This window comes from Metarhizium brunneum, chromosome 4, assembly GCF_013426205.1.
Source record: "Metarhizium brunneum chromosome 4, complete sequence".
Classification (NCBI taxonomy): Eukaryota; Fungi; Ascomycota; class Sordariomycetes; order Hypocreales; family Clavicipitaceae; genus Metarhizium; species Metarhizium brunneum.
This window is the reverse complement of record NC_089425.1, coordinates 4,428,642-4,446,288: the sequence shown is the minus strand read 5'-3', so window position 1 is coordinate 4,446,288 and position 17,647 is coordinate 4,428,642. Positions and strand designations below refer to the sequence as shown.

The 17,647-nt window shown below is 43.9% G+C and overlaps 6 protein-coding genes across 6 annotated transcripts; 3 read left to right on the top strand and 3 right to left on the bottom strand.

The window, feature by feature from the left end:
* Positions 1 to 156: 156 nt before the first annotated feature.
* G6M90_00g080300 (uncharacterized protein) lies at positions 157 to 2,739 on the bottom strand (the record flags this gene model as incomplete). Its single annotated transcript, XM_014683797.1, has 1 exon — positions 157 to 2,739. One exon carries the CDS (start codon positions 2,737 to 2,739, stop codon positions 157 to 159), a length of 2,583 nt encoding a protein of 860 aa, XP_014539283.1.
* Positions 2,740 to 6,154: 3,415 nt separating this feature from the next.
* On the top strand, positions 6,155 to 6,995 carry G6M90_00g080290 (uncharacterized protein; the record flags this gene model as incomplete). The annotated part of the gene is made up of 5 exons (XM_014683796.2): positions 6,155 to 6,194; positions 6,248 to 6,355; positions 6,408 to 6,485; positions 6,543 to 6,725; positions 6,778 to 6,995. The coding sequence occupies 5 exons, from the start codon at positions 6,155 to 6,157 to the stop codon at positions 6,993 to 6,995; spliced, it is 627 nt and encodes a 208-aa protein (XP_014539282.2).
* Positions 6,996 to 8,281: 1,286 nt separating this feature from the next.
* On the bottom strand, positions 8,282 to 8,709 carry G6M90_00g080280 (uncharacterized protein; the record flags this gene model as incomplete). The annotated part of the gene is made up of 3 exons (XM_014683795.1): positions 8,282 to 8,416; positions 8,501 to 8,583; positions 8,637 to 8,709. 3 exons carry the CDS (start codon positions 8,707 to 8,709, stop codon positions 8,282 to 8,284), a joined length of 291 nt encoding a protein of 96 aa, XP_014539281.1.
* Positions 8,710 to 9,999: 1,290 nt separating this feature from the next.
* On the bottom strand, positions 10,000 to 10,976 carry cctO_4 (Cyclochlorotine biosynthesis protein O; the record flags this gene model as incomplete). Its single annotated transcript, XM_066131154.1, has 4 exons — positions 10,000 to 10,193; positions 10,269 to 10,344; positions 10,405 to 10,670; positions 10,724 to 10,976. The coding sequence occupies 4 exons, from the start codon at positions 10,974 to 10,976 to the stop codon at positions 10,000 to 10,002; spliced, it is 789 nt and encodes a 262-aa protein (XP_065987110.1).
* Positions 10,977 to 11,484: 508 nt separating this feature from the next.
* On the top strand, positions 11,485 to 12,606 carry G6M90_00g080260 (uncharacterized protein; the record flags this gene model as incomplete). The annotated part of the gene is made up of 6 exons (XM_066131153.1): positions 11,485 to 11,572; positions 11,625 to 11,765; positions 11,845 to 11,970; positions 12,065 to 12,090; positions 12,150 to 12,243; positions 12,308 to 12,606. The coding sequence occupies 6 exons, from the start codon at positions 11,485 to 11,487 to the stop codon at positions 12,604 to 12,606; spliced, it is 774 nt and encodes a 257-aa protein (XP_065986939.1).
* A 752-nt stretch (positions 12,607 to 13,358) lies between these two features.
* G6M90_00g080250 (uncharacterized protein) lies at positions 13,359 to 14,198 on the top strand (the record flags this gene model as incomplete). The annotated part of the gene is made up of 1 exon (XM_014683792.1): positions 13,359 to 14,198. One exon carries the CDS (start codon positions 13,359 to 13,361, stop codon positions 14,196 to 14,198), a length of 840 nt encoding a protein of 279 aa, XP_014539278.1.
* Positions 14,199 to 17,647: the final 3,449 nt, after the last annotated feature.

Here is a 17,647-nt window from a genome sequence, read left to right as displayed (position 1 = left end):
GGGCTCTGTCGCAATTACAATGTTATTAGGAACGATGCCGACATATCGACAACCCCTAGCAGACCTGGCCCAAAATCTCCAAATAAACCCTGCCTTTATTAGACAGAGCCTGCCGAACCAGAGAAAGAAAAGCGAATTTCCATTCTGTAAAGAAGCTTAGTTCACTCCCGTGCCGATAGTTGTCAAGCGAATCGGATTCTCTCCGTACGCCTTCAGCTTCTTCCGCACCCACGGCCCCCGGTTGCCGAAGCTGGCCGCGATGATGCCAGTCGTAGAAGGTCCGCCCACGAGGACTGTGAAGATGCCGCAGAGAAGCAAGTCCTTCACGGCTGGCTCGGTCAGATCAAAAGGCTCTGCACGAATGAAGATGCGTCTCCCGTCTTCCCCCATGTACGGAAGGGTGAACTTGAGCTGGAGGATGCTGGGGTGAACGTTGTGGTAGCTCGAGCCCACGGCCGCGTCGCCCAGAATATAGCTGCCCCCGGTCCCCCAGTGCTGGAAATCAAAGTCTTGAGCGACTCCGTCGTCGACGAGCGGCGTCCGGCTCAACGATACCTGCCATGGAAGGACTGGTACCTGCTGGTTGAGACTGAGGGCGCCGCAAAACGCAAAGAAGCGCTGCCACTCGCGCGGGCCGTAGCAATAGCCTACGCCGTAGCTCTGCACGGTGAAGTCGTCGCCTGGGTGGCGGCCAACGGCTACAAAGTCGGCGTGAGCGAAGATACCAAGCGAGGCGGCGTAGGCGCCCGTCTTCTGTGCCATGGAAGCCGCATCGTCATCATCTCGATAGATCCATTCCGGACCACCGGCTCCCTCGAGATGGACATGCCAACCGAACGGCACAGCCGGCGAGACCGTCCGGAAGAGCCAATTGACGGCGGCAACATAGCCGCCAAGGTTCTCGGAGATGCTGTCGGGAATTTCGGCAGCGACCTTGTAATAGTCGACGGCGGATTGAAGCGGACCGCGCACCGGCATCGTGAACTTGGCTGTGAGGCCCTCCCTCTGGCAGGTGCTGACAAAGTCTGGATTCACAATGTAGCCACCCGGCACGGGATGCCGGGGGTCCATGGTACTGTTGGTTATCTGCAGTGACAGGATCAGGTTTGCGAAGCTGTTGGCGAGCCAGTCCTCGTGGTTTCGCAGCCGGTCTTGCACCTGGAACCCTTGCAAGTTGCAGGTATAAGAGACCATGACGGGCAGAACCGGCTTCCCATGGCCGAGCTCTCGTTCCACAGCCCGTGCAAGCTGAATGGTTTCCCACGTGGCGCGCCGCTCCTCGGCCTCTGTCAGGCGCTGGAGGGGATCGCCATCGTGGTCAAGGCCGGCATATGCAAACACGGACGACGCTTTCGCCTCGACAAAGTCGTCCTTGTTGCCGTCGACCAGGTCGGCGTAGCCGCCGAAACCCAACACGTCTGGGAAGCCGCAGACTTTGAGATTGGCGCCGCGCTGCACCCGCACCTCCAGCTTGGTCGAGCCGCAATCCAGGACTGTGAGCGAGGCTTCCGCGGTGACGACGTAGACGATGCCGCTGCAGACGAAGCTCGGGGCCTCGACTGTATACTGCCCTGGTTGTACTTTGACGGCGAGCGACACAGGGCCGTCCCTGACCGGGACTGTTTGCGTGTAGATCAACGTCTCGGAACGCAATCGCACAAACAAAGTCAGACCGGATTCCACAATACTAGTCTTGACCACAATAGGTAGGCTTATGAAGCCAGTGGTGTCAATGCCGGTTACAGCATCGGCTTGGGGGAACGAGGCCGAGTCCAACCTAGAGGACAGCTTCAAATCGCGGGGCTTGAAGGAGAATTCGTAATTGTTTACCGTCGTCGCATCGACACTGACGGACACGTCGCCCTCCTGCGGCAGTTCCGAGAACCGAGTCTTATGGTCGCACGGGCTCCAGTTGCTGGCGACTTCAGCGCCGTTCCTCTGGATTCGAATATGGAATCTTTCCCTCTCAAGGGGCCTAATGTTCCCAACCGTCACATCTATGGTACTGAAGTGCTCAACGTGGTCGTAGCGTATGTCGACGTGTTTCATTCCACCGTCCTCGACTCTCAGAGCATGAGTCGAGGCCTGAGGCTGCCCGACCGCCGTGTCATCCGCGGCCGTGAGCTTGAGAGCCTTTACGTCGGTGTACGAGCCGACAGCTATCTCGCATTGCGTTTCTTGGCCCAGAGGCACCGAGACTGTCTGTACTCGCTTGCCCTCGCAGAAACATATCGTTTGCATGCAGTTTGCGAGGCGCTCGTCCGGGGCGGGCTCGCAATGGATGATAACGCACCCGCTGGGTGTTCGATCGGCTCCCAGCACTAACGATTCTTTGTACAGATCAGGATTTTGGCCCACGTCGTCATAGACGCCAAATTCAAACATTTCGTGGTCTTGGAATACGTATGCTTCTACGAGTTGTAGTCGTGCGGTTACGCGGACCGTGTTGGCGTCAATCTGCTCGTTGATCATCTGCGGCGTGATTTTCACAGCCGTGGAAGACGAAAAGTCCCTTGCCGCAACATCCGTCGGCGACAGAAACACAACGCTGAGAAACTGGTTGGCTCGCACCAGCTCACCACCATCGGTGTGCAGGCTCGAGACAACCAGTTTACCATAGTACCGGTTTTGGCGTTGCACATCAACTTGGCACCAAATTTTCTGCTCTTCATCATGGTGCTCCGTAATGTGCATAGGGCTCACTCCCGGCCGCGGAGTGCTTGCGGCTTCTCGAGACATGATTTCGTTGTTGAAAAAAGAGTCAAGGATGGACTTTTGCGCTGTTCCTGAATCTTGTCGCTTAAAATCTCCAGACGCAGACCACCAGGCCTAACTGAGCTTGATGGGTTTTGAAACGTAGTCTGACAGACTGTAATAGTTTTTAGTATTGTGAATTTGGTAAAGAATCACTTGGGTATTGCTTGGAAGGGGCCAGAGGGTGCTGAGTAGACATTGAAGGCAGTTGGTTATATGGTTGTCTTGACCCATATATATAGATATATATCATACGATCCACGATTCACAACTCATCATTCAATGTATAAGAACCTCGGTGCTGCTCTATGGTCATGTCTGCGTGAAACAGTGCTACACCATAGTCCCAAGCTTCTGCCACATAATGACCACGTAGATATTCAACTTGTGTAGTATAAGCAGTAACGTTCACGCGGAGACTGCCCAAAGTTGCGTGTTGTAACTCCATGCAACGCATCTCACACATGGCCTAGCAGATTGGATCAACAACCCAGAGTCAAAACGCAATCGAGGCCTTCGCCCACTTCAGCTGTCGACGTCCACTCATCTCTTCTCTCTTGCCTCTGTTCGATGTTGGGCAGCCCGCACTCTTTTTTCGTATGGCATCATCCTCCGTTCTCTCCTCGAAATCCGCATGTTGCATTGGGACGAGATAACCGGAGAGAGCGATTTGCTCCGCCACTCCAGCCCAGCATCTGCAATTCACTACATGTTCCATTCCTCTGTAAAAAAGACCAAGATGCGTGAGATGACCGTGACCAAAGTAGAGTAGTATTCTGGTGGGACAATTAATGAGACGCGGACTGCATCGAGTCGTTAAACAGGGCTGCGCGGAAATGCACTCGGGCCGCCGCTTGAAGATGCCCATGCGCCTCTCACTGGTCCATTACTCCGCCACCAACTACAGACAAGAGGATAGATCATTGATGATTTATCGATGAATCTGGTCGATCCCTGCTGAATTCTGCTCAGCCACCAGGCGTGGCCAGTCCATTGTGACGTGGCGTGTCCGCCAGACATGTGCCGAGCCCTCACGCCACACCGGTCTCACTTTGTTCTCGCAACTGTCGAGTCGGAGAGAAGAGGGACGTTGCAGTGGTGTCTAAAATAGACGTCTTGAGGGATGGTTTATACGCTTTCAACTTGTGTTTATATCTCTGATTTCATTGGTGCTGCTTGCTATGCTCGACGTAGTGACTCCTTCATCGCCAGTATAGCACAATCAAGGGGCACTGGCCTCTGTCCGTCAAAGGCTTTGGGGAAGAAAAAAAGGGACTTTGGCCTGCACTGGACAAGGAGATTATTTAGCAGGCGCCTACAAACATATCATAGTCGCCACGCGGCCACGCTCAAACCCGGCCAAGTCGCTCTCCACGGTCATGCCCGGTTCTGTCGCGTTGGGCGCTTCTAAGTGAATTCTTGTATAGATGTGTCAAGTTGGAACATTTGAAGACCCCGTGCCACGTTACAACCTACATATGACTTGGCTGTCAGTTCAGGGATCGCGCGGCTCCGTCGCAGACCGCGAGTTAGATTACTGTGGGAAACTGGCTGTTTCGTTTTGACTTTGCAAAGGTAGAGCCTTCGCTGTCATCTTGTACTGCCGTAATTCGTACAAAATCTGCATTCACACGATGGCTTGTCCCAATGCGGAGATCTCAGCCAGCCACAGTTCCGATGCCCGATTTGAAACACCTGTTTCGGCATGTGCCCAAAACCACGATCCCGGTTCGATTCTATTTATTGCAAAGAACAATGGCTATGGAATCACATGCCGGTTCGTTGGGCTGGCTTGATCTCGGCATCTGGCACGCATCGTAGTTCCCTCAGACGTGGAGAAAATTTCGACTTCGTCTTGTGATATATAACATGTCTCGGTATTTGCAAGGCTTTTTAATCGTCATGGCCTCGCATATACGACGGCGGTGAGGGGTAGCCATCCTGATGAATCCCAGGTGGATATGGAATGTCTCGTCTACAACAAAGTCATGCCTTTCTGCGGCCAGCCATCCCTTTGTTCTTTGCGTCATCCTTGCCTGTATAGAAAAGAGGCGCAGAAAATAAACAGTGCGGGACCGCCCGGTAGGACTTGTGACGAAGTGAGACAAGAGATGTGTGCAACACAGCAGCTAGACCCGTGCATAGTCGTCGATTGAACGCCATGAATATGAGGCATTGACTCTTACGAGCTCAAGTCTACCAATGACTGCCTGCGGCGACAGAATAGCGTTGAGAAGACGAATAACGTGTAGTACTGGGTTGCGGGCAACACTCCGGTATAGCTACGTACTATATCTTGAACACCTCCATATATATATACATATATTTTATAGGAGGACGTCGCCTGGTCAAAGTAAATTGGTTAGCTGTTAATTCTGGCGGCAGTATAAATTAACAAGGCGAATCTTTATCCCTGCCTTATTATTCGCTATAAATGCATCACATTTAAGTCCACAGGGATATTCATATTCCATGGATGTGTAGCTATAGAACTTTGACAATCGAATGGCGTCTCACGGGTTAAGCCATGCATCACTGTGATATATTGAGACAGTAACACAGCGTATGTTGGCTGGCATTTGTGAATTGTGATGGCAAATGACATGATTAGGGGCGAGTCTAGGTCTAGACGATTGCCAGGAAATTCCCTCTTTCCTCTTTCCTTGTCGGCTTCAATAATGATGCCATATTTGCTGAGCATTCAAAGACGTCTCTTTACTCCGGCATTACCAGTCATTTTATCTGTTGTGTATACCTGAGGTCAGCAAATCATTCAGACTACATCCCAATGTATAAAAGAACACGTAGGAAAATGAAAGACATGGTTGCTCATTATGGAAGAGACCGTGGCAGGGCGTACCTAGGTTTTAGAACTGTGGCTGGCTGTGGTCTCGGAATTAGGTTGACAGAATTGAAGTGACTCTGTTTGTGGTTCGGCGGCAGTTGCGTCTTGCATATGTCTTGATTTCGGGTGCAGGGGTTCACAATTCAATGCTACATACACATACAGGCCGTATGTAGAATTTCGGCTGTCAGCACGTGTGTTTCTTTTTTCTCGCCACATGGGCACGAGTAAAAGAAACAAGGCCAGATGTGGTAGCTGAGGATTGGCATCGTCTACAATGTATGTGGTCTTCGACGGGCACACGAATGCAGCCCCATCGGTCAGTTGATTCGAGCTTCATTGCCTTGGCTGCTCATCATGTCACTACGGGACGCATCGCACTACGCAGTGTCGATTCGAAAAGCGTTCAGAGGAGCGTGTCTACCCAAGTATATAAAGGAGCTCGTCTTCCTTCATTTGTGGCCAAGGTTCCTATCAAGCCCGACATCGATTCCATTCAAAATACAAAATTTGCTCTTTGCTACCTGCATTACCGACTCTAAAACTATTGTCGTCATGGCTGATGCTATCAGATACAGCGTCGATATCAAGATCGGTATAGTAAGACCCCCTTTAATGAGTGACAGTTGTTCTAACAATTTACCTTAGATCCTTACTGGGTTGACATCTTCAACAAGAATGGTACTAAACTGATCATGGCCAAGGTGTTTGCGGGTTCTAGTAAAGATGTCTTCAACATTGTTGCCTCGACAAACAGTATGTCGGCAGTCCGCGCGTTTCACTACTATGATTGACTAACGCGGACAAGCGGTGACTGAGCTTATGAATGCGGCATGGGAAGACAAGTACCGGATTGGTGGCACAACCCAGAATTTTGAACCTGGACGTATGATATCTCAAGAGACCCATGCACAGGTTACCAAGACCTAACTGTTGGGTATAGAAATCTTCACGGGGACAACTCAAATGCTTGATATCGACTTCAAACAAACCTACATCCTCGATACTTGGACCCAGTATCACACCGAGGCCGACGCCACCCTCCCCCCGGCCACTTTTGGATTTAAAAATCAAATACCAGCTTCAGCAGCGGTTGAGCTTTTTATTGGTGGGAAATACGTGCCAGGTGAGTCAAGACGGAGGACCAAAGACAGGGACGGGGATTAACAGTCGAGTAGTCTTTATATCCCCAACACCCTACGCACCAGGCAAAGCAACACTCCAACCACTGCCCAAGGTAGTTTTTTGGTTCCAAAGTCACCTAGAGACTGCGACAATGATTTCCGACAGCGTCTCGAATCCCTTTTTTCTAAACTTGAGTGGCGGCACCACCGCAGCAATCTCGTACGACAGGCAAGGTGTCTGGCATCGGGATAGGCGTCCGGTTGAGAATTAGGGAACCAGTCAAGGGCTTCTTGATGGCTGCTTTGTGGTCAGGCTATTGGATTATGGGGTATACTGGTAGCGATGGGCTCGTTATCTAGGCGAATGATGGAGAGAAGTTGGTGAGCAAGAACAGGATTCAACATCCCTGCAAATTGCTATACGGCACAACAAACTGGCATGCATGCTTCAAGTAAATCTTAGACACTCGTTTAAACAAATTCCACAGCTATTCCAGCAACCTGAGCTCTCTCAAGTGTCCGTATCGGACCTGCACCACCACACACTCTGAATGTTGACGGCTACGAATACCAGAGCTGAATCTAGCCACTGATAAACCGCTACAGGAGACATGTACCACGGTGGGTTGGCTGCAAGTCACGATTACGTTGAGGACCTGGTGATACGCTAGCCTCTCCAAATAACCGTGCTCTATTATCGAAGAGAAGCATGTTCTGCTTGGGTTTGGTGATAATTGAGATGCTACTGCCATTATCAGTGGCTTTGCTGCCGACGACCTAGCCAAATTTCTTTAGAACATGCTAGTGCCCTGCAATATCATATCACTGTCTTTTAATAATTATTATTCAATGCATCGTTCGTCGCAGATCGTCCAACGACGCGTCTTACCAGCCCACAAAGCCTGACATGACCAGATATTATCTGTCGTTGACCAAATCTCGTTGAGCTGTTTGAGGGGGCTGCAAGTCTCCTATTTATAGAGGACATGATGTCCTTTTCCAAAGAAAGATGACACTTGTCGTGGGAGAATTGCGGATTCGCTATTGCAGGAAAATTCGCACCATCACACCTGCATCACCTGTGCCCTTATCACTCGCTGTACCCTCTTCTTGGGAGTAGATGTCCAGGCATATCAACGTGCTGTATACAGCCGGACGATACGACCGGCAACATGCGTAAAAGGTCAAACACGACAAGGCCGCATTGCGATGATAGTGTGGCCCTCATACCTGATATAAATATGATACAATGTGCCTCAACATGAACCAGTATACGATTTTCTCAAGGTGATTCGTCTCACCTGCGGCCATTATACAGAAACAAAGGCCCAGTTACAGCAGCCGGACATGTCACAATCTAATTAATTGACTCACTACAGGAACATATATTGTAGACTCTTGATTTCCCATGTAAAAAGAGAGCGAATTATAGAAAGATAATCAATTAGGAGTACTTGTTGGCGAAAGCATACTCTGTTTGCTATGCGTGAGTAACTTGAGCATAACTAGGCATGTCCAGCGCAGTAACTTCAACCCGACGACCGAGCTGCCCGGCTGTCTACTCCTGGAGCTCGCCAACAAGGTATAAAGGCGCCGCAATTACATCGGGATTCAGAGCCTCCGAACGTTCCTGAAGCTCGCCAGTAAGGTAGTAAGGGGCCTCAATCACGTCCGGGTTCAGGCGCGCAGAGTGCTAAGCAGAGAGTGTCAGTGACGGCCATGTTTTCATTGCTTTGATTGGATCAAAACGAAAATGTGTGGCTGATAGCCTCCTTACCCGGGCCGACTTGACAGCATCATCGCTCATGCGAGCCTTGATCGAGTCCGCTGGCAAACCTCCTTTGCTGAGACCAGAAGCATCTTTGTTACTGTTAGCTAAAACCAAGGACCAAGAACGCTGAGGTCTTTCTCACCAGGGGATGGGCCAGTCGGTGCGGCAGATGCAAGGTAGCTGGCAAGGGCGAAGAGAGCGACGGAGAACTTCATCTTGCTGTGTTCAGGTTCTTGGCTGGTGTGGTTGTATTCTTTTTCAGGGTGGCTCGACGGCTTGTATGGTTGTGAGGAGACTGAGTAGAGCAGCTAGGAAGAGGTGCAGGTTGCTGGATTTATAGATGACAAAGGGCCGCGATGGTATGGCATGGTCATGGCGGCCTTGACAGTTCAAATGTTGGCATCTTTCCATTTTTTCCCGTCTCCATATCGAGGAAAGCATATCGTTGCATCCAAACACGCACATAGTCAAGCGCCTACCAATCTAGACTCGTTACGGAGCTGCATACGCTATTCGGTCTGTTCTTGCGCGATATGCGGAGTGATCATAGCTGCCAATAGTTGGGTGTATTTTTTTGCATCGTTCTGTCTCCGTTGTTTCAACGACAACCTCCCGATGCCTGTTATCCCCTGATGGCTAAACGGAATTGTATGACAGTTCTGTCCTACATGTGCCGTCAATTCAACTGCCAATCTGGACTCAGTTTTAAATATGCATAATCTATTAGGTGCGTTTGCGTGATGATACACTGTGAACACCTCTGCCTTGGTAGTTGGCCATTTCCACGTCATTCCATTCCCACATGAACGGAAGTACCCTTCTGCATGTTGGCTTTGCTCCGAAATGGAACTTGACGGAACTGATGCTTCCCGAACGTGCATATAGTCAAAGCACCCTCCAGTCGAGACCCGGTTCCAAAGGTGCTGCATAATATTGGCCGTAGGCTTGAGTTACGATGCTCACAGACCAACACACCGCCAAGAGCTTCCGTCCTTAACAGCGAATCAAGAAATTCGGGGGCCGAGCGGTCCGAACCATAAACAAGTTCGGACCATCAGATCAATGTTGGGGGCTGGAAAAGGATATGCGGTTGGTCAAGTCATCATTGCCGGTTTCGAGACTGCCAGACAATCAAATGCAACGCATGGTTGCTGCACATTTGCCACTTCGTCTTGTTGGTTGAGTCTGTGGGAAGTTTCTAGTTTTACAGAGCACGGTACACATGAAGCAGCACTCGTGACGCGGTAAGCGTGTATCATCCTCGTCCTAGGAATGATTACCAAGATATGGCAGCGAGCCAAGTGACTAGCTATGAGTATGGACCGATCAGTAGTGGAAAAAGTGGCTCAATTGAACTATCTAGATTGTGTCAACTTCGGCCTGCGTATAGTTGGTGACTTTCCGCGAGCAACTGCTATCTGCGATGCCGTATCGCATCTAACATGGCGGCAGCTTTGATCGCGGAAGCCACTACGTTTTGTGTCTCTTGGTCTCATCACCAACTCTTACGAGGCCCAGAATCCCCAAAGATCCGCGTGGTCCTCGACATGCTTTAGGATCTTGGAAAAGTCCCGACATGTGTGCAGAGTGCTGAAATCCGGGGCAGCGTCTCCGTTCTTCCATGAAACTTGTTTGGCTGTGATTGGGGTCATGTCTGCCGTACACATTAAATTTATCCGCAGCATTTCAATACAGTGGTCTTGTGAAAGTTATCAACACATAGCTGTTAGCTTAGGTGCATCAAGGCTTGACTTGAAGATGGTGATGGGCATACCGAGGTGCGCTCGCTCTACCTTGGGCGGCGCGTCAAACTTGTAGTATTCAGGCCAGGTGTGCTTGCGGATTTCATTCTGTAACATGACTCTTGTAAGCATTGAGCTTGAAGGGGGAAAATCTGACGACAGACACACCAGACAGTGGAGCTGATGGAAGACCTCCAGCAAAACTTGTACATCATTCGTACCGTCTCCGAAGCCGGCAGTAATTTCCGCGTCGGCTGATTTGTTGAGCCGTGAAAGATCGTATTTTGCGATTCTCAAGCTCCCCGTGCCTCGTATGGAGATGCGGTTCCATGCTTCATCCAATTCTGGAAAGGGCGGGCCTCGCCAGACTGACGGAGCCAGAAATTCTCCCTCAAATGTCGTTTGGTAATACTCGACAGCTTCGAATGCCGGTGCTAGCAACAAGTTAACCGCTCCTATTCCATGCTCTGCCTGTCATGCAACTTACACCAAGTGGAAAGCTGTCTGCCGCAGTCGGAGTTGGTGACAGTAAGGTGCCCCAGAGCCATGCTCAAGATCATGAGACATAGTAAAGACAGCGAGGTCAAAACGACCAGGAAAAGTTGCCGTCGTCGGTCTCTTAGTTCAAGATCTGAAGTGCTATTCTCGTTCAACCCTTCCTGTAAATGATATGGCTCAGACTTTCCATGGTCCAAGTTGACGGGGATGGGCGTGTATGCGTAGCTTGAGATGGGAGCCATAATCGACTTTGGCAAAAAGCTCATCTTGTGACCTTGGAGAATGAAAGAAAGAGGTCGTGTAAGCTCAACAGCGCAGCATCATAGATGATGGGATGATAACGCCCGAAACCGGCCGGAAACCCGAAGGAGGGCTTCCGATGGCAGACTCTTGCGACTGTCACTTGGACAGACACTCCGACTTGTCTCGGCGCATCTGGAGTGAAGACCAACAGATGAATATGCAGTACTTGTGGTACAGCATATCGAACCAAAATGGACGGTCACAAATGCCGAGTTGTTCCGGGGATCAGTCATAACGGCAATCCTTGCAAATGCAAGTTGGCGTTGGCTTGGCTTCGATTGACCTGCTGGCCCTTTGATAGGACGCTGGGCCCAGGCGAGGGTTGCAGAATGGATTGGGCAGCTTTCTTCGAGGTTGGCCGAGAATCGAATTCCGATATACACTCTCAGTTGTTTCACGCCAAGTTCAGGCGATCCGCCCATAGAACGATATTCGCCTGCTATCACGATGTCGCTAGGCCACTTCAAAGAAGATCCAGTCGCCGAGATGGGCGGCGACGAAGACGATGATGGACTCAGCGCACATGACAGCCAAAGTCTATTGCCCTCTTCGCTTCTTTTCTACCGTTCTGGCTCGTGGTACCATAGAGTCAAGCGCAGTTTTAAACCATTCTGTTCTTGTCTCTTGGGCTCTCAATGCCATACTTCTTGTCTCACTTGTCCTGGTGATTGTGGGTAAATTCACAGCCCGATGCAAGGCGAGTCCCGATGACCAAGGAGGTAGTTATAGTAAGTACTGGCCATTTTCCTTTGATTCGGCTGCAATTCGGACGTTCTTCTAAATCCCTAGACTAACTCCTCCTTCAAGGTCCAGCGGAAGATGCGGTGGAATATGTCCCCGTCCTCTTCAAGCTGGGAAATAGTCACGCCAGCTCTCCATACCAGGGCTTTCCGACGGACGAGACCGACCGATTATGGCAAGAGCTCTATGGCGGTAAGAGGGTCTCCCATCGTCTTGATGCAGCCGCCCTAAGCTCTTCAATAGTCGGCACTTTTATACATGTTGAACGACCTCATGGTTGGCCTAGACGTATTCCACCAGCTACACTATCTGGTAGGTGCTCGGTCAGAGATGCTGGGTGACATTGGAAGTAAAGCTTACACTGGAAGCAGAATCAGATTCGAATGGCCTTCTATCCCCGGCGGTACAACACATCGTTGACAAACCCTGACGGCACAGTCAAATACATTCAATGGCTGCACATAGGTGAGAAGGAAACTGGCCGCCTGGAAAACTCCACGTCCCGCATACTGATGGAATCAAACGATAGACCATTCTGTAGAGTCGCTTCGCCAATCCATCATGTGCCACTCGGACACCAGTTTGATCACGTACAAGTGGCTGGAGAGCAAGAAGATTACGAAGACGGAGCTTGAAGTGGTTCACATGTGCCGAAATTTCGACAAGATTCAGAATTGGGCATCTCAGCGAACCGTAAACCTCGGTAGCAGGAGGCTTCATGTTGAGAATGGAGCTATTGTCGACTATACGAGCTGGGGCCCCGATCCCGAGGCTGTTGTGGCGGATGACATTCCGTCCGGGTGGAATTATACCATAGAAGATCTGTAGATCCGTGTATGATTTTTTCGTGACAAAAATTGAAACATAGCTTGATCTCACACGGGTGAAAACAGTTGTGGCCCATAGAAATGAGCAAGTCCATTGATCAGTCAGGACTCAGACCGCACCACCAACCAACAGGGTAACACGGCATGAAGCGGAGTCACCCGGTGCAGGTAACCATCGGCACTCCATACTTGCAACAAAGATGATGTTGGTTGGTCTTTGAAGCTGTTGGTTGTGAAATGGCACTCGGCATCGACAGGACTCTGGAACACTCGAGGCCTGGGCGACTGCAGAGCACGGCTCTGGCACAATGGCCCTCACTTTCCGTACACATGTAAGTAGCAAGGACCTTCTTTTGGCTTTGGCCAGGATGAGCTGTGCGGTATGGTGCTTCATGGGGCGATAATACTAATTGCAGTGCCGTCTGGATTTCCCCCCCAGCCGCGTGGCTGTGGTGACAAGTGCGCTCCCGCCCCCGTGTTCAGTAACTCCAACATCGAAGTCTTTAATGCGATGAAGATCCTCTGTGTGACCAGACATGTCTTGATAGAGTTCAGCTATTGATGAGATCTGGGCACAGCCGAAATCCAACAGAGCAGGCAGAAGATACCAGCTCTAGGGTAGGTGCATGTGCCTTTTGACGCCAACCGGACCGTCTCCACCCGAGCAAACACAGTGCGTGATGCGTGATGACACACCAGTTGACACTATGCACATACTCCAAACACAAACCGGTGCCTTTTTCTTTTTACAAGATGCGTCAGAGCACCCAGACTGCGCCATCTTCATCCGTCATGGCGGTCCAGATCATCTCCGACATACATCTAGAGTCTCCCATGACTTACGACTTATTCGACATTACTCCCACGGCACCATACTTGGCTCTCCTTGGAGACAGTGGCTACATCGAAGCACACAACACCGACTGCCTTGCATTTCTAGCTCGACAGCTGAAGCAGTTCAAGGCTGTGCTGTTTGTCCCCGGCAATCACGAGGCGTACCGCTCCAACTGGGACGACACCATTCAACTTCTGCGCATCTTTGAGAAGGAAACCCGTGACGACGCGTCTCTTGGGGAATTCATCCTCCTCGACCGAGCCGCCTACCGCCTACCGGGTACAAACGTCGTCGTTCTCGGCTGCAGCCTTTTCTCTCACATCTTTCCCGATAAACACCTGGCTGTTGGCATGGGCATCAACGACTTCTACCAGACAACCGACTGGACCACAGACACCCACAACGACATGCATCAACGGGATGTCGCCTGGCTCAACCGCCAGGTCGCTGACCTGGACCGCTCCAATGTTCGCATCATCATCCTTTCGCACTGGAGCCCTTCGCTGGATCCTCGTGCCATGGACCCAAAGCACGCCGGAAGCTCCATCGCCAGTGCTTTCGCTACTGATATGTCGGAGCAGCCTTGCTTCAAGAGCAGCAAAGTCAAGGCGTGGGCATTCGGGCACACCCATTACAACTGCGATTTTTCGCTTGACCGAGGCAATGGCGTCGAGCCCTTGAGGCTAATTACCAACCAGAGGGGGTACTACTTTGACCAGGCTGCTGGTTTTGATCCGGAGAAGGTGGTCTCTGTATAAGGAGAAGTTCATGGATCCTACGACCGAATGGAGATCACTGTACCCCAAATGGTGGGCTGCATAGTCACCCGCTGTCCTTTTTGCCGCTGCGAAAATTTGGTTCGAGGACCCGACAACAAGGGGCACCAGATGTTGTCGCAAATTATGAGAGACGAACCTTTACGCGCGCCTTTGGAAGCAGTCACGGCCAACAGCTTGCCGTATTTCCAGTGGTCTCGTATTGTGGGAATACAGGCTGACAGGTCCTAACAGGTCTGCTAAATCCATCCCAAATAATAAAGACATGCTCGAATGCGCTACATTATAATATATTGGTGTTTGCTTTCTTATGAAGCAATTAGGCTGTACGTCTTCCTGAGTCTTGAGAATGCGATCTGGTCCATTCCACAGAGCCTCTTTTATTTATTATTCTTTTGTAACGCACAGGTCTTTGTTGAATGCTTTGCGACTAACATAGTTGTAAAGGTGCAAGATTACAGCTGTCGTCGACTCTGCCGCAAACAGTTGACTGATATGCCGCTTCATAATATAACAGTCGGTGCAGAGAAGGTTGTAATTGTTATTCTCAAGCTCGGCTCCATGCGAATAGATTCACGAGACTGTTGCTCGCCTTTCCACACTCTTACCTCGATCCTGTCTGCCCTTCTCAATGCGCGGATTAATAATTATTATATAGATATCACGTTACTATAAAGGTATAAGCTATACCTTAAATATAATAATAATTATATAAAAGCTTAAAATCTAATAAAAGCTTTAAATACTTAAAATAACTTTTTAATTATTTTTTAATATAAATAAAAATTATTTATTTTTTAAAGCTTTAAAAAAACTAAAAATTTTTAATATTAAAATAAATTATTAATTAAATATTAAATATTATTTTAAGCTTTATAATTATAATTTTTATTATAAATAATTTATTTTTATTTTAAAAAAAGCTTTTTTTATTTATATTAAAAGCTTTATTATTATTTTAATTTTCTTTTAAGCTTATATTAAAAAATTTTTTTTTTTTATTTTTTTAAAATTATTAAAAAATAATTAATTATTTAATAAAACTTAGTTTTTTATTTTTATTATTTTTATTATTTTATTTTATATTACTTAAAAATTAAATAAATAAATATTTAATAATAATCTTAAAAATTATTATTTTAATAATATTTTATTATTAAAAAAAATATTAAAACCTTTTAAAAAAAAAAAATTTATTTTTAAAAAATAAATTAATTAATTTTTTTAATAATAATATTTTTTTAAAAGTTTTTTTTAATAATAATATAATTTTTTAAAGTTTTATTATAATAATTTTAATTTTTTAATTATTATAAAAAATAATTTATAATTTACTTAACTTTAAAGTAATAATAAAAAATATATTAAAGCTATTAATATTATTTAATATATCTTAAAATATATTAATTAATTTAGTTTATATTAATAAGTAAATAATTATTATTTATAAAGCTTTTTACTTATAAGCTTAAATTATTTAATTAATTAATTAATATAACCTAAATAAAATCTAATATTATTATATTTAAGCTTATAAAAAATATTAAAAAGTAATTAATTTTATTAATATTAATATCCCTTTATAATAAGAGGGAAAACTATAATATAAAGCTACTTTTTATTAACTAGCTTTATAATATTTTTCTTAATTTTCCCTTTTATTTTTTCTTTTTTTCTTACTTTTTTAGTTATTTTATTAAGTTTTTTAACCTTTTTAATATTTTTAGTTTTTAATAATATATTTTTTTTCTTATTAATATTTTTTATAATAATAACTTTTTTATTATTTTTTTAAGTTTATTAGCTTTAATTTTTAAAGTTATAATAAGTAATTTACTTATATTAAGCTTATTACCTTTTTTAATACTAGTTATAATTATAATTATTAATTACTAACTAAGTCTGATATTAATAAATACTTTAGGGAGTAATATAAAGCTAAAAACCTATAAGTAGTTATATTATTTATAAAGTAATTTATTTAAATTAGGTATATAAAAGTAAAATAAGGTAATTATAAGAAAAATAATAAGCTTTATAAAAGTCAGGACTTTATTAATTTATATTATATTAAATTACTTTAAGTTTTTTAGGGTATAACTTATATAATTATAAATTATTATTATTATTATATATATTTTTAACATATAAAGTTATAAGCTTTTACTAGTATATAAGGTTATAAATTACCTTTTAAGCTAATAAATTTAATATATTATAATATATATATATAATATTTTTTTAATTATATATTATTATTTAATTAGCTAGGTATAGCTATTAATTATATTATTAGTAGGTCCTGGTAATTAACTAGCCTTTTTTTTATTTTTTTATTATAATTTAATAATTTAATTAATATTAATATTAATATTAATTAAAAATAATTAATTTAACTTTAATAAGCTATAAAAAAGGTAATAAAATAACTTATTAAAAATATATACTTTTAAATAGCTTAATTTATATAAAATTTAATAATAAAAAATTTTATTATTAAATAGTTTTATAATTATTATATATATTTTAAAAATATTTTAGCTTAAATTATAATTATTATTAATATTTTAAAAAAAAAGCTTAAAATAATAAAGTTTAAACTTAAAAATTAAATATAATTTTATATTAATTTTATTAATATTTATTACTTATAAATTATTAGTTATTATAAGTAAATTATAGCTTTTTTTACTTAATAATATATTATTTTAAAAAAATTAAACTTATAAAAGTAATAAATTTTTAAGAAACTTTATATTTTAATTAAAATTATAATTAAAAACTTAATTAAATAAATATATTAAAAAAAGTAAATAAATATAACTTATATACTTAATAAATTAATAAAAAAAGCTATTTTAATAATATAAAATTATTTTTATATATATTTTTTATAAAAATTATTATTATTTAATAATAAAAACTTTTATAAAATAATAAAAAAATAAGTTTATAACTTTAAAATTTTAATATAATTTATATTAAACCTTAAAAACCTTAATAATTTATTTAGCTTAAATAATAATAACTTATTAAAAAAACTTTTTTAATTATTTTAAAACCTAAAACCTAATTTTACTTAAAAGTAAGCTATTAAATAAATAATAATAATAAATTTTTTTAATATTTTAAAGCTTTTATAATTTAATAATATATTTTAAAAAAACTTTAAATTTTAATAATACTTTATAAAAATATATATAATATTTTATAAAAATACTTTTATTTTAAATAAACTAAAAATTAATTAAATTAATACTTTATTAATAAAATAAGCTTAGTTATAATATTAATAATATTTAATATAAGTAAATATTATAAAAATAATAAAAATATAAGATTTTTATATAATTATTTTTTAAGAATAATTTAAAAATATAAAAAAAAAAACTATAATTAAAAAAAAATTTAAACCTTAAAATATAAAAGTA